We start from the raw sequence: 25,341 nt of genomic DNA, 5'->3' as shown, positions 1-25,341 counted from the left end.
AAAAAAAAAAAAAGAATTATCTATGTGAGATCAAATTGACAACAGCAACTCAAAAGGTTTGATGGGAAGCCTAGGGGACAGTAAGTTGAAGATAATGGTGATGGAATAATTTGGACAAGGATAGTGAGAATAGCAGCATAACTAGAAGAATGTAATCAATGTCACCGAATTGTACATGTAGAAGCTTTTGAAATGTTGTAACTTCGACTATGTGTATTTTCACCTAAAAAAGAAAAAAAAAGGTCCTCCAAGGTCAAGAAGGGAGAGTGTTGATATGTCGTGGGGTTGTTAACCAAAGTCATAAAACAACATGTGTACTGACAAAAAAAAAAAAAAATACAGAGGAGTCAAGAAGGGTATGTGAATGGCCGTGCGACTCTGTCTGGTGGAGCCACCACAAATGTGCCGGACAGAAAAAGGAGAAGCTCTTGAATCAACAAAGACACAACTCCCTTACTTTACAACTTCAACTCTGAGCCAGAAGGAGGTCCCTGATGTCTCCTTTGCTGCCATGAGGGAACAGCATCTTACTGCCATGGGTGAAGCAAGTGGGTGGACTGAGGTAAATCACCTCTGCGTGTGTGTGTGATTTTACTGGAAAACAGAACCACGTGAGTTGGAAATGAAACTTTGCAAATGCTAATCTCTACCTATCAGCCAACATGGAAAATACCCTAATAACCGAAGATCTAAAAGAGCTTCTTTAAACCTGATGCTTGATACCTCAACCACAAAATTCATTATTGTAAGTCACCCCCTTCATGGAGGGAAAGACCTTTTTTGGTAGTTAGAGTACTTAACTTTCTCTTCTCTGATTTTTTTCAACTCATAAATGTACTGTTATTTCCTTGTAAGATGAGTCAATGTTCATTTCCCTTTCCAATTTGCCTATGCTGTGGGAGCTCATGCTTTGAATTTGCCAGGGGAGAACATCCATTTTAATGCTACCTTCACATCTTTTATGTCTCCTCTAAAATATAATAAAATGCCATTAACCAGGACTCCATTAATTCAGAATTTGGCTTAAGTTAGTCTCAGTTTGGCTATAATTTATTGTTACATTTCAGGAAAGACAGTGGAGAAAAACAATTTTTAAATTATGTACAACCTTGTAAGCCCTGGGTCATGCAAATAGTTAATGCACTCAGCTGCTAACCAAAAGGTTGGTGGTTCAAGTCCACCTAGAGTTTCCTTGCAAGAAAGTTCTGGTGATCTACTTCCAAAACATCAGTCATTAAAAACTATGGAGCACAATTCAACTGACACACATGGGTATTGCCATGAGATGGAATCAGCTTGACAGTAACTGGTGCTGGGATTTATTGTGAAGACACAGTGCAGGAAAGGTCTGTTTCTAGTCATCAGAATAATTATCCAACAATTATTTCCAGAGGACTTACTATGTGCCAGTCCCCATTCTAGGCTCAAAGCATAGAGCAGTGAACAAAACAAACAAAAATCCTCACTGTCATTGAGCTTACATTCTAGTGCTGAATGAATGAGTGAATTAACTACTGGCATGTATAGAATAGCTGGCAAATGAAACTTATCTAATTAAAGCACATTCAGCATGTCTTTCTAGGTAGTCTTTAGTCCAAAATTATTCTATTACTTGAAAATAACGCCAATAAATTTATTTTTTACATTGTCCAAGAAATCTTCATTTTCATGGCTTTATATTATTCTCCTTCCTCTCCCAAATTAGTCAAGTTTTGATGCAAGAACAAATCTAACTAGTCTAAACCTGTTGCTGAGGAGTTTATGTTCTCTCACAGGGTTGTATTGGGTGGTTAAATGAAGTAAGACATAGAAAACTCTTGGTCCAATGCTTGGCAAACAGTAAGAGAGCCCAATTAATGAATTTTTAAAATAGTTTGTGAAAAAATTTGGGAATTACCAACAGGAAAAAAGTATGCTTCAAATAGACTACAGAGGCTTTTTTTTTAATTTAATGAACTAAACAAAATAAGAAACATGGACATAAATAGGGTGACCAACTTGTCCTAGTTTGCCCAAGACTTTTCTGGTTTTAAAACTAAAAGTCCTGCATCTGAGGACAGTTGGTAGGCCTACATAGACACCAAATTTAAGACTTGAGGTGATTATTAACAATCAATAGCTTCCATTAATTTAGTGCTAACTATGAACCTAGTACTGTGATATACACTTTAAAAGTCAAATTCCACTTAAATGATTAGAACAAACCTGTGCATTAGAGTCTATTTTTAAGCCCTCTTTAAAAATAAAAGAACGTAAGTTGCCTAGACACTAGAAGGAGGTTGAGCTGGGATTCAAGCTAACGTCCTTTTTAAGACTGTGCTGTGCTGTATAGCCATTAGGCCCCTTGCCTGCCAGTTAACCTACCAATAATAAATCCAAAAACCAGACCAGTTGCCGTCCGGTGGATTCTGAGTCATGGCAACCCCATGCCTGTCCGAGAAGAACTGTACTACATAGGGTTTCCAAGATTGACTTTTCAGAAGTATATTGCCAGGCCTTTCTTCTGAGATGACCATGGGTGGGTTTGAACCTCCAACCTTTTGGTTAGGACTGTATTTTTACACAAGTAGCATGTGCACCTTCTACATTTGCTTGCCCACCTCACACTCCCTTGCAAAGTATTTTCCTAAGCATGCTATGCTAATTTTTTATTACAGCAATATGTAAAAAAAATTTGGCATAGCAGGACTTATGAAAATACCTCACGGAGGGAGAGCACAGTTAACAAACAAACGTAGAAGGTGCACATTATTTGCATTAAAAATACGGTACTCTAACACTTAACTGCGCCGCCTAGGGACTCTACCAACGATAAGAAGGGTAGAGATAATATAGAATGCATTGTCCCACAGAGTGAAAACATTAATGGCTCAGAAGGGCATTGGTAGCTTCACTAATGATACTTAGGAGGCTGGAGATAATCAGGGTATATGTTTCATGGTTTGAAGCTGATTTCTTGGATCTATGCTGATGTGGAACACTGGCTGAACTAAGGTGCAATTGCTTGCGTTAAACTGCTGAAAAGAACCTACCTCTTCACGTGCACCGTATATTTTGTGTCTATGTAGGTGAGCTTCCCGATATTCCAGGTACAACTCATGTTGCCTGAATATTCATAAATGACACAAGTTACATTGGCAGGAACATCTGGTGGATCTGCAACAAAATGTATCAGTTAGGTGTCACAAACAAAACAAAGCAAAAAAAAAAAAAAAACCCATAAAATTCTTCACAAAGTATTTAGTTGATAAACTATCAGTATATTTGGGAACCATTACCCATCTGTCAGTTTGTTGTACTGTGGTGGCTTGCATGTTGCTATGATGCTGGAAGCTATGTCACCAGTATTTCAAATACCAGGAGGGTCACCCATGTTGGACAAGTTTCAGCCGAGCTTCCAGACTAAGAGTAGGAAGAAAGGCCTTGCAATCTACTTCTGAAAATTAGTCAATGAAAACTCTATGAATCACAATAGAACAGTGTCTGATAAAGTGCTGGAAGATAAGTCCTCTAGTTTGGAAGGCACTTAAAATATATAATAACTACAACAATGGACTTGAACATACCAATGATCAAAAAGATGGTGTAGAACCAGGCAACATTACATGTTATACACAAGGTATATGTTATACAACGTTATTCATGACCTTGCTATGAATCCAAGCCAACTTGATGGCAACTAACAACAACAATATATTTGGGAAACTGGCCTAATTGGCACCTCGTAGCTCTGTATTCCATTACTACCACCTCACCTTGCAAAACATTTTGCTATGAAATACTGCTCCTCTCTTTCATATACTTTACTGTCGTGTTCATTCCTTTGGGGATATTAATATGATCAAGTTCCTCACAACCCCCCCCCCAAAAAAAAAACCCCACCTTCTCAAATCTCAAATTCTGTCTCCCATCAGACTACCTCCTTTCCTTAGCAGTCGAATTTTTTAAGAGTCCATTATCCTTGTCTATTTCTTCATCTCCCATTTACTCTTGAACCCAAAACCGTCAGTATGCTGCCCCTGCAATCCCACAAAACCACTGTTACTCAGGTCATGAATGACTTTCTATTTAACATATCGCATGATCTCTTTTCAGTCTCCGCTGAGCTTGACCTCCGCAGCATTTGATATTTTAGTCGCTTCCTCCTTAAAACAGCTCTGCCTTTTGGTTCCTGTGAAATGGCTCCTCAAAGTTCCTTCACTACTCTGGCAGTCTCCTCCTCCCGTGCTAACTTCGTAAAAGATCAATTAGACTACTCTATGTACACATGCATATAAACACAGTATTTCTTCATGTGAAGTTATGTAAAGATAGAACTGAATATGATTATGAGAGTAATCGTAAGACTTCGTTGGCAGGTTATTCAATGTCCAAGAATAAAAACCTACATCCCTAGGTGGTGCAAAGGGTTTGTGCTTGATTACTAACCTAAAGGTTGGTGGATGGAACCCACCCAGCAGTGCTGCAGAAGAAAGGCCTGGAGATCTTCCATAAAAATTACAGCCAAGAAAACCCTATGGAGCAGTTCTACTCTGTAACACATGGGGTCACCATGAGCTGGAATCACCTTGATGACAATGGGTTTGAGTTTTTGGTTTATACAGTCAGACATTAAAGAATACCCTGAAATATAAAAGGATGAGGCTTAATTTTCTGCTCTTTCCTACTCTTCCCTTTTATTGGAGCACCCAATAATCACAGACCAGGTTTCTCATTACTCAGAATCCAGCCAAGGATCATTTTCTACTGAAAACTTCTTGAAGGCAGTCTATGACTCCCACTTCTTTGCATTTCTAGATAATTAGTGGTGACTGGAATGCAAAAGTTGGAAACGAAGAAGAAAGACGGGTAGTTGGAAAATATGGCCTTGGTGAGATAAACAACGCCGGAGATCATATGATAGAATTTTGGAAGACCAGCAACTTATTCGTTGCAAATACCTTTTTCAACAACATAAATGGCGACTATATACATAGACCTTGCCGGATGGAACACACAGGAATCAAATCAACTACTTCTGTGGAAAGAGACGATGGAGAAGACCAATATCAGTCAGAACAAGGCCAGAGGCCAAGTGTGGAATAGACCATCAATTGCTCATATGCAAGTTCAAGTTGAAGCTGAAGAAAATTAAAATAAGTCCACAAGAGCCAAAATACGACCTTAAGTATATCCCACCTGAGTTTGGAGACCATCTCAAGAACAGATTTGACCCACTGAACACTAATGACCGAACACCAGAGGAACTGTGGAATGACATCAAGGACATCATACATGAAGAAAGCCAGATGTCATTGAAAAGACAGGAAAGAAAGAAAAGACCAAAGTTGATGTCAGAAGAGACTGAAACTTGCCCTTGAACATAGAGTAGCTTAAGCGAAAGGAAAAAATGATGAAAGTAAAAGAGCTGAACAGAAAATTTCAAAGGGCAGCTCGTGAAGACAAAGTAAATTATTGTCTTAGTCACCTAGTGTTGCTGTAACAGAAATACCACAAGTGAATGACTTTAACAAGAGAAATTTATTCTCTCACAGTGTAGGAGGCTAGCAGTCCCAATTCAGGGTGCCAGCTTCAGGGGAAGGCTTTCTCTCTTTGTTGGCTCTGGGGGAAAGTCCTTGTCATCAGTCTACCCCAGTTGAGGAGATTTTCAGTGCAGAGACCCTCAGTCCAAAGGACGAGCTATTCTCCTGGCTCTTGTTTCTTGATGGCATGAGGTTCCCTTGTCTCTCTGCTCGATTCTGTCTTCTATGTCTCAGGAGAGATTGCCTTAAGACAAAACCTAACCATGTAGATTGAGTCCTGTCTCATTAACATAACTGTCTCTAATCCTGCCTCATTAACATCGTAGAGGCAGAATTTACAACACGTAGGAAAATCACATCAAATCACAAAATGGTGTACCACCACACAATACTGGGAATCATGTCCTAGCCAAGTTGACAGACATTTTTGGGGGACACAATTCAATCCATGATAAGTATTATAATGAAATGTGCAAAGACCTGGAGTTAGAAAACCAAAAAGGAAGAACATGCTTGGCATTTCTCAAGCTGAAACAACTGGAGAAAAAATTCAAGCCTCAAGTTGCAATTTTGAAGGTTCTATGGGCAAATATTGAACAACGCAGGAAGCATCAAAAGAAGATGGAAGGAATACACGAAGTCACTGTACCAAAAAAATTGGTTGGCATTCAATCATTTTAGGAGGTAGCATAAGATCAAGAACTGATGGTACTAAAGAAAGAAGGCCAAACTGCACCGATGGCATTGGTGAAAAACAAAGCTCCAGGAATTGACGGGATACCAATTGAGGTATTTCAACAAACGGATGCAGGGCTGGAGGTGCTCACTCGTCTATGCGAAGAAATTTGGAAGAGAGCTACGTCGTCAACTCACTGGAAGAGATCCGTATTTGTGGCCATTCCAAAGAAAGGTGATCCAACAGAATGTGGAAATTATTGAACAGTATCATTAATATTACACGAAAGTAAAATTTTGCTGAAGATCATTCAGACAAGGTTGCAGCAAACTATATGGTGCCCGGCTACCACCTCTGACTTCTCTGACAGGGATCACAATAGAGGGTCCCGGACAGAGCTGGAGAAAAAAGTAGAACAAAATTCTAACACAGAAAAAGACCAGACTTAACTGGTCTGACAGAGACTGGAGAAACCCCTAGAGTATGGCCTCCGGACACCCTTTTAACTCAGTACTGAAGTCACTCCTGAGGTTCACCATTCAGTCAAAGAATAGACAGGCCAATAAAACAAAACGAGAGTAAAGGGGCACACCAGACCAGGGGCAAGGACAAGAAGGCAGGAAGGGACAAGAAAGCTGGTAATGGGGAACCCAAGGCTGAGAAGGGAAGAGTGTTGACATGTCGTGGGGTTGGCAATCAATGTTACAAAACAATATGTGTACTAATTGTTTAATGAGAAACTAGTTTGCTCTGTAAACCTTCATCTAAAGTACAATTAAAAAAAAAGATTGCAGCAGTACATTGACAGGAAACTACCAGAAAGTCAAGTTGGACTCAGAAGAAGATATGGAACAGGGATATCATTGCTAATGTGAGATTGATCTTGGCTGAAAGCAGAGAATATCAGAAAGCTGTTTACCTGTGTTTTAGTGACTATGCAAAGGCATTCAACTGTGTGAATCATAACAAATTACGGATAACATTGCAAAGAATGGGGATTCCAGAACACTTCATTGTGCTCGTGTGGAATCTGTACATAGACCATGAGGCAATCGTTCAGACAGAACAAGGGGATACTGCATGGTTTAAAATCAGGAAAAGTGTGCATCAGGGTTGTATCCTTTCACCACAGTTATTCAGTCTGTATGACAAGCATATAATCCAAAAAGCTGGGCTACGTGAAGAAGGATACGGCATCAGGATTGGAGGAAGACGCGTTAGTAACCTACGATACACTTGCTGAAAGAGAAGAGGACTTGAAGCGCTTACTGATGAAGATGAAAGACTACAGTATGGATTTCACCTCAACTTAAAAACAAAAATCCTCACAACTGGACCAATAAGCAACATCATGATAAACGGAGAGAAGATTGAAGTTGTCAAGGATTTCATTTTACTTGGATCCACAATCAATGCCCATGGAAGCAGCAGTCAGGAGACACAACGACGTACTGCATTGGGCAAATCTGCTGCAAAAGACCTCTTTAAAGTGTTAAAAAGCAAAGATGTCACTTTGAGGACTAAGGCTGTCTAACCCAAGCCATGGCATATTTTTATATTTTTATTGTGATTTAAGTGAAAATTTACAGAGCAAATTAGTTTCTCATTAAACAGTTAATACACAAATTGTTTTGTGATATTGGTTGCCACCCTCATGATGTGTCAACACTCTCCCCTTCTCCACCCCAGTTTCCCTGTTTCCATTCATCCAGTTTTCCTTTCCCTTCTTGTCTTCTCATCTTTGCTTTTAAGACATGCTGTTTTCAATCATCTCAAGTGCATGCAAAAGCTAGACAATGAATAAGGAAGACTGAAGAAGAATTGATGCCTTTGAATTATGGTATTGGTGAAGAATATTGAATATATGGACTGCCAGAAGAACGAACAATTCTCTTTGAATAAGTATGACCAGAATGCTCCTTAAAAGCAAGGATGGCGAGAGTTCATCTCACATACTTTGGTTGTGTTATCAGGAGGGGTCAGTCCCTGGAGAAAGACATCAGGCTTGGTAAAGTAGAGGGTCAGCGAAAACAAGGAAGACCCTCAATGAGATGCATTGACACAGTGGCTGCAACAACGGGCTCAAGCAACAATTGTGAGGATGGCGCAGGACCGGACAGTGTTTCTTTCTGTTGTACATCAGGTCATGATGAGTCAGAACTAACTCTACCTCACCTAACAACAAGAAGAGTAGCACTTTATTGGTGCTTAGTAATCACTCAATGAGGTTTATTCAATTAATTTATTGGCTTAATTACTGAGATGATAATGAGAAGGATCACTCTGGAATTCGTTACTCAAGGAGAGCATGAGCCAGCCTAATTGTGCCAGTAATGATACTTAATAGCAATACCAAAGATAACGAGTCTAGTTTCATCACAGGAAATAGAGGTCAAAGATAGTTAAAATTTAGTTCAAAGGTATTTAAAATTTTAAATAAATTATTAACTGGAAACTTAACTTTGTGTATAGTTTATTTTACATTTGATGTTTTTAAATGAGTAAAGACATCTTGTAGTGTCTCATCCTACGATTGTTGTGGCCTTAATAGAAAAAACTTCCCATAGTATGTGTGTACTCACAGGTAAGAATCTAATAAGTATTTAAATGATGGGTAGAAATGGAAATTTTAAAATAGAGTTTTCGTTTCACAAATTACACATTCAAGCATGACACCTTTTAAATACTTTTGGATATCTTTTCAGGGAAAGCAATGACTCATCTATCTCCTCTCCGTCATTTATGGCTTGTCTCCAGGATAACACTACACCACATAATTAATTTGTTCAAAACAGTGATGATAAATTGACATAGTAAAGCTCACTGGACAAATATCCTGTGATCAAAGAGATCCTGTGTAACCATCGTGATTTCTAGAGTGCCACAAAAACCCTCAAAAACCATTTCTTGACCTACTTAAATAGGAAGTTTTGTTTGCTAAGAACGCAGAACCCAGGGACATATTGAGCGTGAATCCAGGGGTTTGAGTAAATTCTCACATGGCAGTTATATTCTCACACTCATAACCAGAGATCTACGCAAGGAGTTACAACTCACACAGCAAATAAATGGAAAGAGTGATGTTCTTTCTAAGCAGCCATCAGCAGAAAATATTTCTATTATGTTGTCCTAGAACGGGAGGAAAGTCCATTTTCTGACCTTAAACTTCGTGTGGTGTTAGGTTTGGGGGAGAGAACCCTAAGCCAACACTGGGAGAGTTGTTGGGTGTAATCAGTTAGACAACCACAACTGGGGAAGCAGGCCACACATCTTTAGCCTCCCTTCTTCCTCTGGATTAAGTTAAAAAATTAACCTTTCCCCGTAACTGTGGAAGTTGCTTATTTACCCTCCAAGGAAATGATATATTACCTACCGCCAAAGGATAAATAGTATTTAAGTATTAAGGGTTCATTATGTTTCCTGAGGATGTTGACAAGCTAAGGAGTTTTTACACACCAGATAAGACGTCTGCTTGTGGTTTCAACTCCCACGACGTAGGACAAGTTAACCATGTTATTATTAGTTTAAGGCGTATCAACTTTCTTCTTTGACCTCAAAACTTACTATTTCCCTTCCTCAACTCACCTCTACCCCCTCTTATGGTTCTCTCTTTTGAAAAGCTTGCAAGATCAGGCGACCAGAGATAATTAGGACAAAGGTCTCATTCGAGAACAAGAAAGTTTCTTGATTTTTAGGCATGCCAGTCTAGGGGACAGGTGGTGGTGGTGACAAGTGGTCTGGCTCTAGTGGTCTGAGGTGAGGATGAAGCAAGGTGATTTAAAAACTCAGGTTTGATTCTCAGATGTATGGAGGAAGGGAGTATGGCCAAGACCCAGCATCCTCCATCTTTCACTGAAAATGGGTCCAGGTGCCCATTTTCATAGAGAATGGATCTCTGGGGTTAAAACAATGGTGAACTTATTTAGCTAGCCTTCAAAATAGGAGAATCTAGAATTAAGTATATAATTATACAAGTCAGCCCATATTGCTGTAGTAACATAACATAAACACCTTCAGATACTATGAAGGCAAATTGAATTTAGCGTACATTTTTAACATCACCTTGACTAAACTTTTTCTTAATTAATAATTACAGTAACAGACACAGGAATTCCCAGTGGGGACAGTGGGATTAGGAGCCAGAGACTGTGTCAGAATCTCCTCATGTTTTATAAAAAGGATGCATAATTTGCTTTCAAAAAATTATTGAAATTTGTCGCTTTCTGCAGCCAGTATTATTAGCCTTATTTTACAGACAGGGAATTGTGACTCAGACTGTTTAAAGCAACTTGTCCAAAGTCACACAGCTGGTGAGGAGCATAGCAGGGACACACAGCTAGGTCTGTAACAGTTTTTCTCACTAAATCTTAATGTCAAAATTTCTCAATGGGAACCACTTCAAGGTTGATAATATTAATTCAGAAGACAAACAAACACACAAAAAAGTGAAAAACAAATGAAAACAGCCACATTTTAAATCTGAGGGTACTGAGGTAGGGCTCAGATATGCCCTGGTTAGCCAGGCTAGTGTTTCAAAATGCGCTCAGCTGCTAATTGAAAGCTCTGCAATTTGGATCCAGCTAGTGGCTCCTCAGGAGAAAAGAACTAGAGATCTGCTCTGGTAAAGATTCCAATATCAAATAAGTACGATGAAAGGATACAACCCTGACACACACCCTTCCTGATTTTAAACCACACAGTATCCCCTTGTTCTGCTCAAACGACTGCCTCTTGGTCTATGTACATGTTCCACATGAGCATACATACTTTGGACGTGTTATCAGAGATGGACCAGTCCCTGGAGAAGGACATCAGGCTTGGTAAAGTAGAGGGTCAGCGTAAAAGAGGAAGACCCTCAACAAGATGAATTGACACAGTGGCTGCAACAATGGGCTCAAACACAGCAACAGTTGTGAGGATGGCACAGGACCGGGCACTGTTTCCTTGTGTTGTACACAGTGTCACTCACTATGAGTCAGAACCAACTCAACAGCACCTACCAACAACAAAGATTCCAAATCCATTGACATCGAGTCAATTCAGACTCATAGTGACCCTAATGGACAGAGTAGAACTGCCCCATAAGGTTTCCAAGGCTGTAATCTTTACTGACATAGACTGCCACAACTTTCTGCCACGGAGAAACTGGTGGGTTTGAACCACTGACCTTTTGGTTAGCAGCCAAGTACTTTAACCACTGCACCACTAGGGCTCCTTCTGTAAAGATTATAGTCTAGAAAATCCCATGGGAAATTCTACTCTGTTATGTAGGGTTGCTATGAGTCAGAATCGACTTGATGACACCCAACAACAGGATTCAAAAATTATTTCTTTGATTGCATTGACAGTATTTTATAATTTGGATATTTTACATTAAAAACTCAGATTTTTTACTTCTTTTGAAGAATAAAAAGATATAGGAGTACTGGACCCTCATAAATGTTAAAGTTGCATAGTAGACCAAATATATACTTTCCTTTCTGCACAATTCCCACCCACATCCTTAACTCACCAACCTGGTCCCTGAAGATATTTAAGTTTGTAACCCTTATATTAAGCCAAAAAGAGCCCTGATGGTGCAGTGGTAAAGCGCTTGGCTTCTAACGAAAAGGTCGGCAGTTCAAACCCATCAGCCACTCCATGGGAGAAAGATGTGGCAGTCTGCTTTGAGTTGGACTGGATGGCAATGGGTTTGTTTTATTGTTGTTTTTTTAATATTAAACAAATGTAAGACGTGAACAATATCAGTGTGACTCTGTTTCAGACAAGACGTAATTTTCAGTTAATCATTAGACTAGCTTTCATTTGGATTTTGAATGCAGCTCAACACTTACATCCAGAAGAAATGTCTTTTCCACATATCAGTGTCTCTTGAAAAAATCCAGGGCATTCAGCCGTGCAGTAGATAGAGGCGTGTGGTTCCAGAAAGTTTTTATACCAAAGTCGAGCTGTTGTTTTATTTATCCTTGTCACTTGAAATATTTCTTTGATGCCATTCTTATAAAAATAAAGTTTCCTTGGTTGACAGTTCTTAATTGCTGCTTGGCAATATATAGAAATATTTGTACCCATCTTAAAAATTGTGGCTGGTTCTACCCAGATGTGGCCAGAGCAGTTTATATTTGTAATTCCTGGAAATAAAATGATAAAATAATAAATTCTATGTAAATCATTAAAACAGAATATTCAGAAAGAATATGCTGTTGCATTTTAAATGTATTCTTTTCTATTAATTACATGATTTCCATTGAAAGAAACAGTTTTAGAATGAAGTGTATTTTTTCAATTGATTAGTTAATCACAGTGTATTTTTATCATGCGTCTGGTGGCCTTCAGCAGTATAACACAAGACTAGATTCAACCTTTAAGCTTCCCTAATTATTGAAAGAGCAAATATAATTAGCTCTCCTATTTTAAAATGGAGAACTGGGGTGTTATTGGGCTAAACCATTTTCAAAGGTAAGATCAGAAATTACCATGAGCACTGGGAATCCAAACTCCATTCTACATTAAATATTTTAAAACCTTAACAAAATAGTGGTAAGTAAAGTTCAGCATTTGATTTAGGGGAAAAAAAAAAAGCTCCTTGTCTTTGGAATACAAAGTTTAAAGAATTAACTTGTATAATCTAAATGTGATTGAATATTCCCACTTATGTAATAAATGTTTACATGTGAATTATAAACACTGAAATGTTGAAGTAAGGAGCCCTGGTGATGCAGTGGTTAAGCACTTGGCTGCTAACTGAAAGGTGGGTGGTTTAAACCCACCAGCGACTCTGCGGGAGAAAAGACCTGGTGATCTGCCTCTGTAAAGATTACAGCCTAGAAAACCCTATGGAGTGGTTCTACTCTGTCATATAGGGTCACTATGAGTTGGAATGGACTCGACGGCACACAACAACAACAATCTATCAACAGCTATCAAACTAATTCCATCATCATCAATAGGGAATTGCAGCCATAGACATAAAAAGAAATTTTAAGAAAGCACCTGGCTACTTTAAATAAGTCCAATAATTCAAGTTTAGATAAACTGCATCTCCAACACCTTAAATATGTGGACTCTAGCATGGAACCACTGTGAGTAGTCTTTGAGAATACATGGAATGGTAAAGATGTCAAAAGACTAGATTTGGGCAGATGTTGTCCTGGTTTTCAAAAATGAAAGAAAGAAGAACCTCAGAAACTCTGGAACACCAAGCTTCACAACATTCAGGAATGGATTAATAAGTTAATGACTTTTCAGCACATGGAAAAAAGTCATGGATCAATAGGAGTCAACATGGATTGCATAAGCCATACTACAATACACAAATTTTCGTTTTTAGTAGGATTACTAATTGTTCATAGGAATGCTAAACATAGCATTTTTGTTGAAAAGCAGTGATATATTCTAGTAGAAAACTTAGAAAGAAATGTATCCTGGATAATACGAAAAATATTCATAGCAGTTTGAACAACAATATATAAAATGATTCCTAATGGACCCCTGTAAGGTCTGTAATGTCATGTCACAGGGGCTTGTCTTGTTGCTCTATGGCTCTATACCAATCACTTGAATGTATAAACAGAATTCCTATTTATAATTTCCAGATTTCAAGAATCTGGGAAAGGTATCTAGTATCTTATTTCCCTTGAGCCTTCTTGGATAGTTGTTAGTCTGACTTGGGAAGTGTTCTAGACCATCCTGCTGGAAGAGTCCCGATTCTGATAATGGGGCTACATCTCCGTCTCCAGTATAACTGTGTCCCAACCTATAGAAGAGGGTTTTGCTTTTGTCACTAGTCTGAGAAACTTGAATGATCTGCAAAACTCTCTTGAAGGTCTGCAACCCTACCTTGTTGTTGCTTGTGTACCAATGATTGAGTCGCTGCTTCCTCTGCGGGACATTATTTAAAAAAATCAGTTAACGTCCAGTCGACTCCAGCTCACGGTGACCCCATGTGTGCCAGCATAGAATTGTGCTCCATAGGGTTTTCAATGATGGACTTTTAGAAATAGATTGCCAAGCCTTTCTTCCAAGGCACCTCTGGGTGGACTTGAACCTCCAACCTTTCGGTTAGCAGCCAAGCACGTTGACCATTTGCACCACCCAGGAACTCCTGTTAGCCCCAAAAGAAACTCTCAAATGCCAACGGCTGCCCTGCCATCACTTCTGATGATTCACTTCCTGGATTTCTCAAAGCTGCTTATCCCTGTCTCTCAGGACTCTGTGTTACTTCATGGTGCCAGATGTTTGTGTGAATTATAAAATAGAAATACTAATAGCACATAACAGTACTGCACCAGGTTGTTTGAGGAATAAAAGGCCTAGCACAGTGACAGGTACGTAGCAATCATTAATAAAAGACTTGTTGAATTAAATTCAAACTTTTGATGGGTTATCTTACAACAGTTAAAATAGTTCAAAGATAGAACATGAGAACTCAAAGTAATAAGTTCCTTTATGGAAATGCTCATATAAGGGTTAGCGGGCTGTCCATCAGGGATGTTTTAGAAAGGAACCCTGCATATGGAGTAAGGGTGGACCTATTTTATCTCGTTTCGTCTAAGTTTTACGTGGATTCAATTTTTCCGAGTCTAATCATTTTTGTATTCTTCAGAGGTCCTAGCATAATGCCTTGATGATAGTAAACATTCAGTGTTTTACTTGCTGAATAAATGATAAAGATAGATACACAAAATACCATACCTCCATGACACCAGTTGAAGAGTAGGTAAAGAGCTAGTACCGCATCCCATTGAACTGTGACCTGATTCATGCCTGAAAGGAGAAAAAAAGCCGTTTATTTCTCTCTGAAAAAAAACTGAAAAATGTTAAAATTGTATTAATATAATAGAATAACAATCAAATAATAAAAATCATTACATTTTTTCCTGTAAGTTATTATTCTCTTTAATGAGAACATTTGTTTAGCACAGAGGAAAGGAAGGAAGGAAAGAATGTCACTAGCGTATGAGGAGGTTTGATAAGAAGTGGATAAGTAAAGCAAGAAAATGGAATTTCAAACCTTGAAAAATCACTATGAATTATCTTAGCAGGACATATTGACCCTACTTAAAGTATTTCTCCTAAAAATCAGTCTTTCTCATTAGAAATCCTCTCCTTCTCTAACTTCTGACGATGAATTCTTCTCTTGACCAGAGTTACAGGCCTATAATTATACATCTCTAGAAATACCAGTCTTTGGTGAGAAAAAACAAAAATTCCAGAACTTCCAGAGGGAAAGGATTCAAAATGAGGAAAGATCAAGTGAGACAAAGTTTATGTACTATCATCAGTTAAACTTACAGAAAACCCTTTTACCTGTAGAAATCTCAAGAGACACATTATAGAAATATAAAACGATATTGCCCTTAATTTACAACTGGAGTTACATTATTCAGTTTGTTATTCTATTGAATAATTTGATTATTTAATAACCCATTGCCATCAGTCAATTCTGACTCATAGTGATCCAATATTTAATAATCAACACTATTTAGTTATATTTATTTAAGAAAACCTGAGCTTGAATCTCTCATATAAAACAATAGCAATAAAACAAAACTCACGGCTTATCAAATAGCATACAATATCTGATGAAATATTAAAAACTGGGTACCCCATAGCTTATGCACATAGAGTTCGCTTTCACAATTTGTTAGCAACAATAGGTCTTCTCTTTATAATTAATACGCAAGCCAAGCCCGTTGCCATCAAGTTGATTCCGACTCATAGTGACCCTATAGGACAGAATAAAACTGCACCATAGGGTTTCCAAGAAGTGGCTGGTGGATTCCGACTGCCGACCTTTTGATTAGCAGCTGAGCTCTTAACCACTGCCCACCAAGTTGCTTTCTCTTATAAGTTCTAGTGATATTTCATGCACTGATGAAAGTTGAATCTCTAATATCATTTGACATCATTTTAATAGGATATATGCTGTAATTGTTATTTAAAGTGATGTCAAGCAGTATTAGAGATTCAACTTTCCTCAGTAGCCACTGCATGAAATATCATTAGAACTTACAGGAGAAAACAACTTGGCCCACATATTTCCAAAAGGAAACAGAGCTATCTTTAAGTATTGGATGATCATTGTCTCTTTACCTTTCTGCCTGTTTGAAGCACATAATGCCTCTTCAGAGCCAGGCTGCTGCTCTTGTTGGCTGTGTCACAGTCTTCTTTCCCTGCTGTCTGTCTGTCAATGATTACTTCTGATTTTCAGCTATGAGCAAATGGAAATGTCAGCAGAGCCCTGACCTACATTTCAGATTCTTAAAGAGAAACTCAAACAGTCCAGTTTGAAATGACTGGCTCTCGTGTCACTATTTGGGAAAACCCAGATTACTTAAAATGAACTGCTTTGTCAGTACTTTTTTCTCAGCTTAATTTAAAATTATTTTCCTCCTCCAAGAAGTAGAACACATATTCATACTTTATTTGTCAAAAATTTTAAGACATCAGAAATATGATATTTAGTTTTAATTTGCCACCAACATTGATATTGATTATAAACCTGCTTTTTAAGAAAAGAAAGTTTAAATGCTACTATTCATTCATTCATTAAATCAAACAGCATGTTTTTGAGTATCTATCATGTGCCAGGCATTGTTTTGGGCATGATAAATGGTGATTAATTATAGATCAGCTTCTTTGTTCTGTTGTTTACAGTGATTAAATACAGATCAACTCTTTTGAACTGTTGTTCATTGGTTTAGCAAGATTCCACAAGCGAGTAAAAAACTACCAAATATTTGATTTATTTCTAGTTGAAACCAACTCAACAACAACAACAGGCATCCACTGGGGCCTTTCCTGGCATACCCTTCCTCCCCTTCCCCTCACTTTTATTTGTTCAGTATGCATTTCTTTTCACTCCTTGTGCTCTCTTCTATTGTAAATGAAAAATCACTTGTTTCCTCTACAGTGAACTTCTTGAAGTCAGAAATCTTGATCTGCTTTTTCGATTTTTGTATCTGAGTACCTAGCACTTAAAATGGGGGACCATTTCAAATATTTCTATACTTAGTCTCATCCTAGACAATTAAATCAGAATCTCTGTGGGAGCTGGGCATTGATATTTTTTAAAGCTCCCAATTATAAGGAGCACCCAGGGTTGAGAAACACTGGATTATCTGAATAAGACTGTCTTTGAAGCCCTCACAGAAGAAATGGCTGTCAGTTGGGTTTCAATGATTAGTAAGATGGCGCAGGACCAGAAGACGTCTCCTTCTGTTAATACAGTAAGGTTGCCAGGAGTCAGGGTCAACTCTACGGCAGCTAATAACAGTAACAATAATTTTCTAAGCTGTGAAGACAAGGGGGTGGGAAACCATTTCAAGCACAGAGAACAGAATACAAAAGTAAGGTGGATATTTTGGGAATGGAAAGCTGTTTCCCAAGGTTGAGGGAAGTAGGATTGGAGCGGAAAATTAGGTCAGTGCCAGAATGGAATGGGCTAAGTAGTTCAATCTTTATCTTGAAGGTAATGAAGAGATATCGAAGATTGTTCAACAGAAAAATAACAGAACCAAATTAGATTTTGGAAAGATAATTCTAGTTATTGTGTTGAGAGTTGACTGAACATGAAGAGTCCATTTATGAAGCTATTTAAAATCAAGAGTTGATGAGGACCTGAGGCAAAGTAAAGGCAGTAAGAACAGAGTGGCGGAAACAGAATTGAGAGCTATTGTGGTGGCAGATCTGATAGGTCATTGTGACCAATAAAGCAATGGTGTCTCCAGGATTGTGCAGTAAGCAACCTGTGTGGGAGTTTAAGGATCTAAGAGCATGAAAAATGACTCCCATGGCTCTTTTTGCTGACCAGGTAAATAATGGCATTAATTGAGCATTCAAAAAGAGGAGGAATGTGGGGATGGGGGAGGTAATAAATTATGTTTTGGGCATATTTAGTTGGTGGGGTTCACAGTATGTCCAGAGAGAACAGTCTTGTAGGTCAATTGTTGCTGTTGTTAGCGTCCTCAGGTCAGCCCCCAACTCATGGCAACCTCATCCCGATCCCATGTGGACCCCATACACAACAGAATCAGACCGTTGTGATCCATAGGGTTTTCATTGGCTTATTTTTGAAAGTAGGTTGCCAGGCCTTTCTTCCCAGTCTATCTTAGTCTGGAAGCTCTGCTGAAACCTGTTCAACATCATAGTGACACACAAGCCTCCACTGACAGATGAGTGGTGGCTGAGCTTGAGGTGCGTTGGTGGAATCAAACCCAGGTCTCCCACATGGAAGGCAAGAAGTCTACCACTGAACCACTATTGCAATCATAGGCCATTGTAGACACTGGTAAATAACCTGAGAGAGAAGTTTGGGCTGAAGATCTAAATGTGGGAAATTTCAGTGTTTCCATAGTATTAAAACTAAGATTAGGATAAGAGAACTTAGAGCATTCAGAAAGATCAGGGAACTAAAAATGTTGACATAAAGGCCATGAAGGAGAGAGCCAAGAAGGAGTATGTGCCCAGTGTCAAATTAGGTTAGAGATTAATTATGGTAAGAAATAAAAAGAAGCTTTGGATTTGGCACTAGATGATCTTCCCTGAGAACAGTTTTAATAAAGAAGTGGAGGTAGACAGGAAATTTTAGTGAGTTAGATGAGAAAACATGGAGAGGACATTGTTAATATTTTAGGAATTTGGACAGTGGCGATGAGATTGATGGAAAGCTCAGCGAAAATGAGGATATTTTTTTTAATGGAGTTTGGTGGTAGTTCTTATGCATCTGTTCCTGTGTTTATTTGCCACACGTATCTCTCCTTTGGTGAAGTGTCCAGATCTTCTGCCCATTTTTATTGAGTTATTTATTTTCTTATTATTGAGTTCTGAGAGTTCTGTATATATTCTGAAAACAAGTCCTTTATCAAATATGTGTTTTGCAAATAGTTTCTCCCAGACTGTGGATTGTCTTTTCATTTTCTTAAGTGTCTTTTTTTTTTTTTTTAATTGTGGTAAAATATACCTAATATGAAGATTACTCGCTTTAGCCGTTTTAAAGTACACTATTCGATGGCGTTAAGTAGAGTCACAATATAGTCATGCACTGCATGACGTCCGTTAGGGCAACGTCCCACTGCGTATACGTCCGTGGTCCCATACAGCTTTGCTAAGTCTATATGGTGTATACGGCTAAGTATATACACTTGTCTGGATCCAGGAAGAAAGGAGCAGAGGGAGGATGAAGGGAAGAGGGGGAAGGGAGCAGGGAGTCCCCTAAAAATGGGGACAAGTTATCGGAGGTCGGTGAACTTTGACAAGTCATGCTGAGTGGTTGAACAGCTGCAGCTCCTGCTCTTCCCAAGTGGGTTAGTGTAGCCAGACTCTGGCGGAATGCTGGGCTTGGGAAGGTGGAGTGCAGGGGAAGGGACCAAGAGGCAGAGGCTGCGGGAGGGTTTAAGAAAGGGCATGGAGTCGGGGATTTGGGACCAGAGAAGAGGGCTCGAAGGGGCATTCTGGAGAAGCCACTGAATTAGGAGGACCGGAGAGCAGGACAGTGGTTGAGGAAGCATATACACTTTGCTAAGTAACAGAGTGTTTGCACAAGGTTCAAATCATGTAACGTCCTGTTTCACAGAACACATCGTGGACGTTAAGCAACGCATGACTGTATTTGCAGCCATCACCATTCTTTAATTTCAGAACTTTCTCATCACCCCTAAAGGAAATTCTGTACCCATTTATCAGTCACTCCCATTTCTACAGCTGCTGCAGAAGTCAACGGGAAAAATATAACTTAGATCTTGCTTATAGCAAACATTTCAGGAACACATTAGTTCACTCTGGTGAATTTAGTGAAGTCTGAACCTTAAACCGAGGTAGTCAACTAGTCACATTATTATCTTTTCCCTTTTATACTTTAAGGTATTCACATAAAATCTGAATAATAATATGACCTGAGAAAAGTCATGAAGCGATTTCTTCAAAATTCCTCCTTAAGATTTACCTTTTCTGATTCTAATTTCTCAGCTAGTATTTGGTAAATGCGCCTTGTTTGTCCTGTCAGATCTTCTTAAGTATATTTTTGAAGGTGTGTACATTTAGTCTGGAGCCTTGGTAGAGCAGTGGTTAAGACCTCAGCTGCTAACCAAAAGGTTGGCAGTTTGAATCCACCAGCTGTTCCTTGGAAACCCTATGGTTTCGGTTTCATACAGTTGGCTATGAGTTGGAATCAACTCAATGACAATGGGTTTGATTTTTTTTTTTTTTACATTCAGTATATTTGGGTGTTACAACTGGGAGGGGGTGACACTGGCGTGTGGTAGGTAGTGCCAGGTATGCTGCAAAAGACCTCTTTAAGGTGCTAATAAGCAAAGATGTCACTTTGAGAACTAAGGTGTTCCTGACCTAAGCCATGATATTGTCAATCACCTCATATGCATGTGAAAGTTGGACAATGAATAAGAAAGACCAAAGAAGAATTGATGCCTTTGAATTATGGTATTGGCGAAGACTACTGAATATACAATGGGCTGCCAGAAGAACAAACAAAACTGTCTTGGAAGAAGTACAGTCAGAATACTCTTTAAAAACAAGGATGGTGAAACAGAATCCTAACTCACACACACACACAAAAAGACCAGATTTACTGGCCTGACAGACTGGAGAAACCCCAAGAGTATGGCCCCTGGACACCCTTTCAGCTCAGTGGTGAAGCCCCTCCTGAAATTCATCATTCAGCTGGGGATTGGACAGCCTCATAGAACAAAACAGGACTAATGAGGCACAGCAGTCCAGGGACAAGGACTAGAAGGCAGGAGGGGACAGGAAAGCCGGTCATAGGGAACCCAAGGTTGAGAAGGGACACTGTTGATGTGTCGTGGTGTTGTTAACCATTGTCACAGGGCAGTATGTGTACTAACTGTTTAATGAGAAACTATTTGTTCTGCAAACGTTCATCTAAGGTATAAAAAAATAGAAGAATTATCTATGTGAGATCAAATTGACAATAGCAACTCAAAAGGTTTGATGGGAAGCCTAGGGGACAGTAAGTTGAAGATACTGGTGATGGAATAATTTGCAAAAGGATAGTGAGAATAGCAGCACAACTGGAAGAATGTCATTGATGTCACTGAATTGTACATGTAGAAACTTTTGAAATAGTGTAGCTTTGGCTATGTATATTTTCACCAAAAAAAAGGTCCTCAAGGTTGAGAAGGAGGAGTGTTGACATGTCGTGGGGTTGTTAACCAATGTCATAAAACAATATGTGTACTGACTGTTTAATGAGAAACTATTCTGTAAACCTTCATCTAAAGTACAATAAAAAAAAATTTTTTTTTTAAAAAAAGCAAGGATGGTGTGACTTCAACTCATGTACTTTGGACATGTTATCAGGAAAGACCAGTGCCTGGAGAAGGACATCATGCTTGGTAAAGTAGAGGGTCAGTGAGAAAGAGGAAGACCTTCAACAAAATGTCTTGACCCAGTGGCTGTAACAATGGGCTCAAGCATAAGAATGATCGTGAGGATGGTGCAGGACTGGGCAGTGTTTCGTTCTGTAGTACGAAAGGTTGCTATGAGTCTGAACTGACTCTATGGCACTGAACAACAACAATAATACTTTGTGTTAGTGTAATTATACATTTTACTTTTACAAGTGTTATATCCCCACAATACATTGTTAGTATTTTTGTTTTATGTAGTCAATTCTATTTTACAGTGATTAAGAATAAGAAAAAATACTTTTTGTATTTACTTCCAATTTTTACCATACCTAGGACTCTTTATATCTTATAGCTCTTAGTTTCTGTCTGGAATCATACACTTTCTACAGGTACGTTTCTTTTTTTTAGGTTTTTTTTTTTTTTTTTATTGTGCTTTAGATGAAGGTTTACTGAACAAATTGTTTCTCGTTGAACAGTTAGTACACATATTGTTTTATGACAATGGTTAACAACCCCATGACATGTCAACACTCTCCTTTCTCAACCTTGGGTTCCCTATTACCAGCTTTCCTGTCCCCTCCTGCCTTCCAGTCCTCGTCCCTGGACTGTTGTGCCCCATTAGTCTCGTTTTGTTTTATGGGGCTGTCTAATCTTTGGCTGAAGGGTGAGCCTCGGGAATGGCTTCGTTACTGAACTAAAAGGGTGTCTGGGGGCCATACTCTCGGGGTTTCTCAGTCTCTGTCAGGCCAGTAAGTCTGGTCTTTTTGTGTAAGTTAGAATTTTGTTCTACATTTTTCTGCAGCTCTGTCCGGGACCTTCTGTTGTGATCCTACAGGTACATTTTTTTGTCAGTTTCACCTTTATTTTTGAAAGATATTTCACTGGGTATAGAATTCTGTGTTAATGGTTTTATCTTTTCAAAACTTTAAAGATACTACTTCACTGTCCTCTTGCTTACTGTATAGTTCCTGATGAGAAGTCTGCTATAATTATTATCTTTGTTATTGTGTATTTAATCTGTCTTTTATCTCTGGCTCCGTTAAAATTTTTCTGTCCATATAATTTTTTTTTCCAGTTCTTCTATGACAAGTTTTGTTTGTTTGTTTGTTTGTTTTTTATCCTGCTCGGGGTTTCTGGGATTCTTGCATCTATGGATGTTTGTCTTTCATTATTTTTGGATGATTCTTGGCCATTATCTCTTCAAATTTTACTTGTCCTATTTTCTCTCCTTCTAGGAGTCCAGTGATATGTATGTTACACCATTTGATATTGTTCCACAGTTCCACCACTGCCTTATTAGTTATAATTCTTTTGAAATTATACAAAAAACAAAAGGTTTGCAAATCTCTTCCTCTGTTAGGACATTAAAGGTGGGGAGGGAATTTAGTCAGGAGTTTGCATTTTGTTGTTGTTGCTACAGTTGCCTCCAATGGGCAAAACGGTTTCAGATTTTTTCTAGTAGAAGGTTCCCTTTGCCTTGTGCTACGCATGGGTTATGGAGAGCTTTTCTCAGTGTTAGTGCTCCTGGCTTTCTGCCATCTCTGCACATCTTCGCCATAGACTGGGAATCTGTTCATGATCTTGCCTCTCCCTGAGTGGTGGACTGCTATTGCCTGTTACCCTGTGCTAGGCTTGTGTTGGGAGAAGGTGGGTTCTCTGTCCTGGTCTAGCATCAGTCTTAGGGAGGCCCTGTGTGCCTGTGCTTCAGAAGTGAGGAATTTTCAATGTTTCTGACCTTCCTTCCAATGTCAGCCAAACTTGTCATTTGGTCTTGGGCAGACCTTCCTGCCCATCTCCTAGCAGTAGGAGACTTCTGCATGTATCAGTATAGGGTCCTCCGCCCAAGACAATTTCTGCTTCTCCCATAGGGAGATACAAGAATCTAAAATGTTAATGGAAGGAGATGAAAACAGTTAAGGGAGCAGAGAGAAGCAAGCAATAGCTTCAGGTCCACATTCATTCCCTTTTGCAAACTTCAGCCCTGAATGCTAACTCCTGCAGGGCAGGGCTGGGCCCATCTGATTTGGATCAATGACTCAGGCTCAGTTTCTTGTCTGTTTCCTCCAATTAGGACTACATTGTGACTCTGAAGTAGGCTTCATGGTACCCAGAACCCTCTTCCAACTGCCTCTCCTGATGCCGCATCACTCTTGAATGGGAATGTGTGTCCTACTGTTATGGATTCATTGTTTCAGCCCAAAATATGTATTGAGGTCCTGGTTCTTATACTTGTGGATGCGATTCTGTTTTGAAATAGAGTTTTTCTGTTATGATGATGAGTCCATACTAGAGTAGATGGGTCCTAAATCTAATCACTTCTGAATTATAAAAAGAGCAGAATACACACACACAAGAGGAGGAGAGACAAGGGAGACAGGTGCAACTACAAGCTCAGGAGTGCCAAGGACTGCTGACATCACCAGAAACTAGAAGAGAGGCCCAGAGAAGGAATCAACACTGCCAAGACCCTGATTTGGATTTTTGGCCTCCAGAATGGTGATTAATAAATTTCTGTTCTTTAAAACCACTCATTTGTGGTATTTTTGTTACAGAATCAATAGGTAACTAATAAGACACCTACCAAATCCACTTTGCTTTACCAAAGGAACCCAGCTCAGTGACCAGACCTGCCCTGCCTTTCACCACTCATAACTCTGAGTAATTAAGAGAAGTACAATTTAAGCTCTGTAGCTCCTATTTAAGAAGGTAACAGAAAATATTATTCATTTCAGAAAAACTTTTTGTCGAAAAGATTGAATTATTTTCTAACTCCATGACCTTGAAGTTAAGCTCTCATTTATCTTGATACTTGTACCTGGAAGCATTCATTTCTTCAAATACGTCAGATAAATGATGTATCACTTTATTTTCTTAATTTTCTAAGCCTCAGAATTAATAACCCCATTAATCAGAAGGAGTTATGTAGACTCTTTGAAGGGAAATAAATGCCACACATCTTTTGGCTCATCTCAAGGATGGTACCTCCATGCAGCTCCTTGATTCTTCTCAGTGTTGAGCACCTTTGCCTAGTTCAGCTCTGTTGGAAGAAAAGGTGCTACAGACTGAATCATCACCACTTCCTGTTGCTCCAAGTAAAGCGTGAATTAAAGGTCAACCTTGCCTTATCTCCTAAGACGTTTTTAGAGATTAAAGAAACTAAAATGAGGAGGTGAGTTCAAAGTTTTCAATATACAACACTAGACCTTGGAGACTGCATACACGCTTTTAAGAGACCAATTTCCAAGATTAGTCCAAAGGATTAATGGACCACAGCTACCACGGCCTCCACCAGACTGAGTCCAGTACAGCTAGTTGCTGCCCGACTACCACCACTTACTGCTCTGACTGGGATCACAACAGAGGTTCCTCGACAGAGCTGGAGAAAAATGTAGAACAAAATTCTAACATGCAAAAAAAGACCAGATTTACTGGCCTGACAAGACTGGAGAAACCCCGAGAGTATTGCCCCCGGATACCCTTTCAGCTCAGTGGTGAAGTCACTCCCAAAGTTCACTGTTCAGCCAAAGATTAGACAGCCCCATAAAACAAAACGAGACTAATGAGGTACAGCAGTCCAGGGACAAGGACTAGAAGGCAGGAGGGGACAGGAAAGCTGGTGATAGGGAACCCATGGCTGAGAAGGGACAGTGTTGACATGTCGTGGGGTTGTTAACCATTGTCATAGGGCAATATGTGTACTAACTGTTTAATGAGAAACTATTTGTTCTGTAAACCCTCATCTAAGGTACAAAAAAAA

The 25,341-nt window shown here is 39.1% G+C and overlaps 1 protein-coding gene across 1 annotated transcript in view; it reads right to left on the bottom strand.

Annotated features, from left to right (window-relative positions):
* The window catches only part of IL23R (interleukin 23 receptor), a 76,308-nt gene extending 59,895 nt beyond the window's left edge, over positions 1-16,413 (bottom strand). Inside the window, exons 1-4 of the mRNA XM_004369035.2 lie at positions 16,294-16,413; positions 14,893-14,964; positions 12,033-12,329; positions 3,033-3,156 (exon numbers count right to left, since the gene is read on the bottom strand). Of these exons, the coding sequence (XP_004369092.1) occupies positions 3,033-3,156; positions 12,033-12,329; positions 14,893-14,962 (491 nt within the window). The 5' untranslated portion in view covers positions 14,963-14,964; positions 16,294-16,413. The remainder of the gene's footprint in view (positions 1-3,032; positions 3,157-12,032; positions 12,330-14,892; positions 14,965-16,293) is intronic.
* Between the last annotated feature and the right edge of the window lie 8,928 nt (positions 16,414-25,341).

The sequence above is a fragment of the Trichechus manatus genome, unplaced genomic scaffold (genome assembly GCF_000243295.1).
Source record: "Trichechus manatus latirostris isolate Lorelei unplaced genomic scaffold, TriManLat1.0 scaffold00003, whole genome shotgun sequence".
Lineage (NCBI taxonomy): Eukaryota > Metazoa > Chordata > Mammalia > Sirenia > Trichechidae > Trichechus > Trichechus manatus.
The sequence above is the reverse complement of the archived record's forward strand: the minus strand, read 5'-3'. Positions and strand labels throughout refer to the sequence as shown.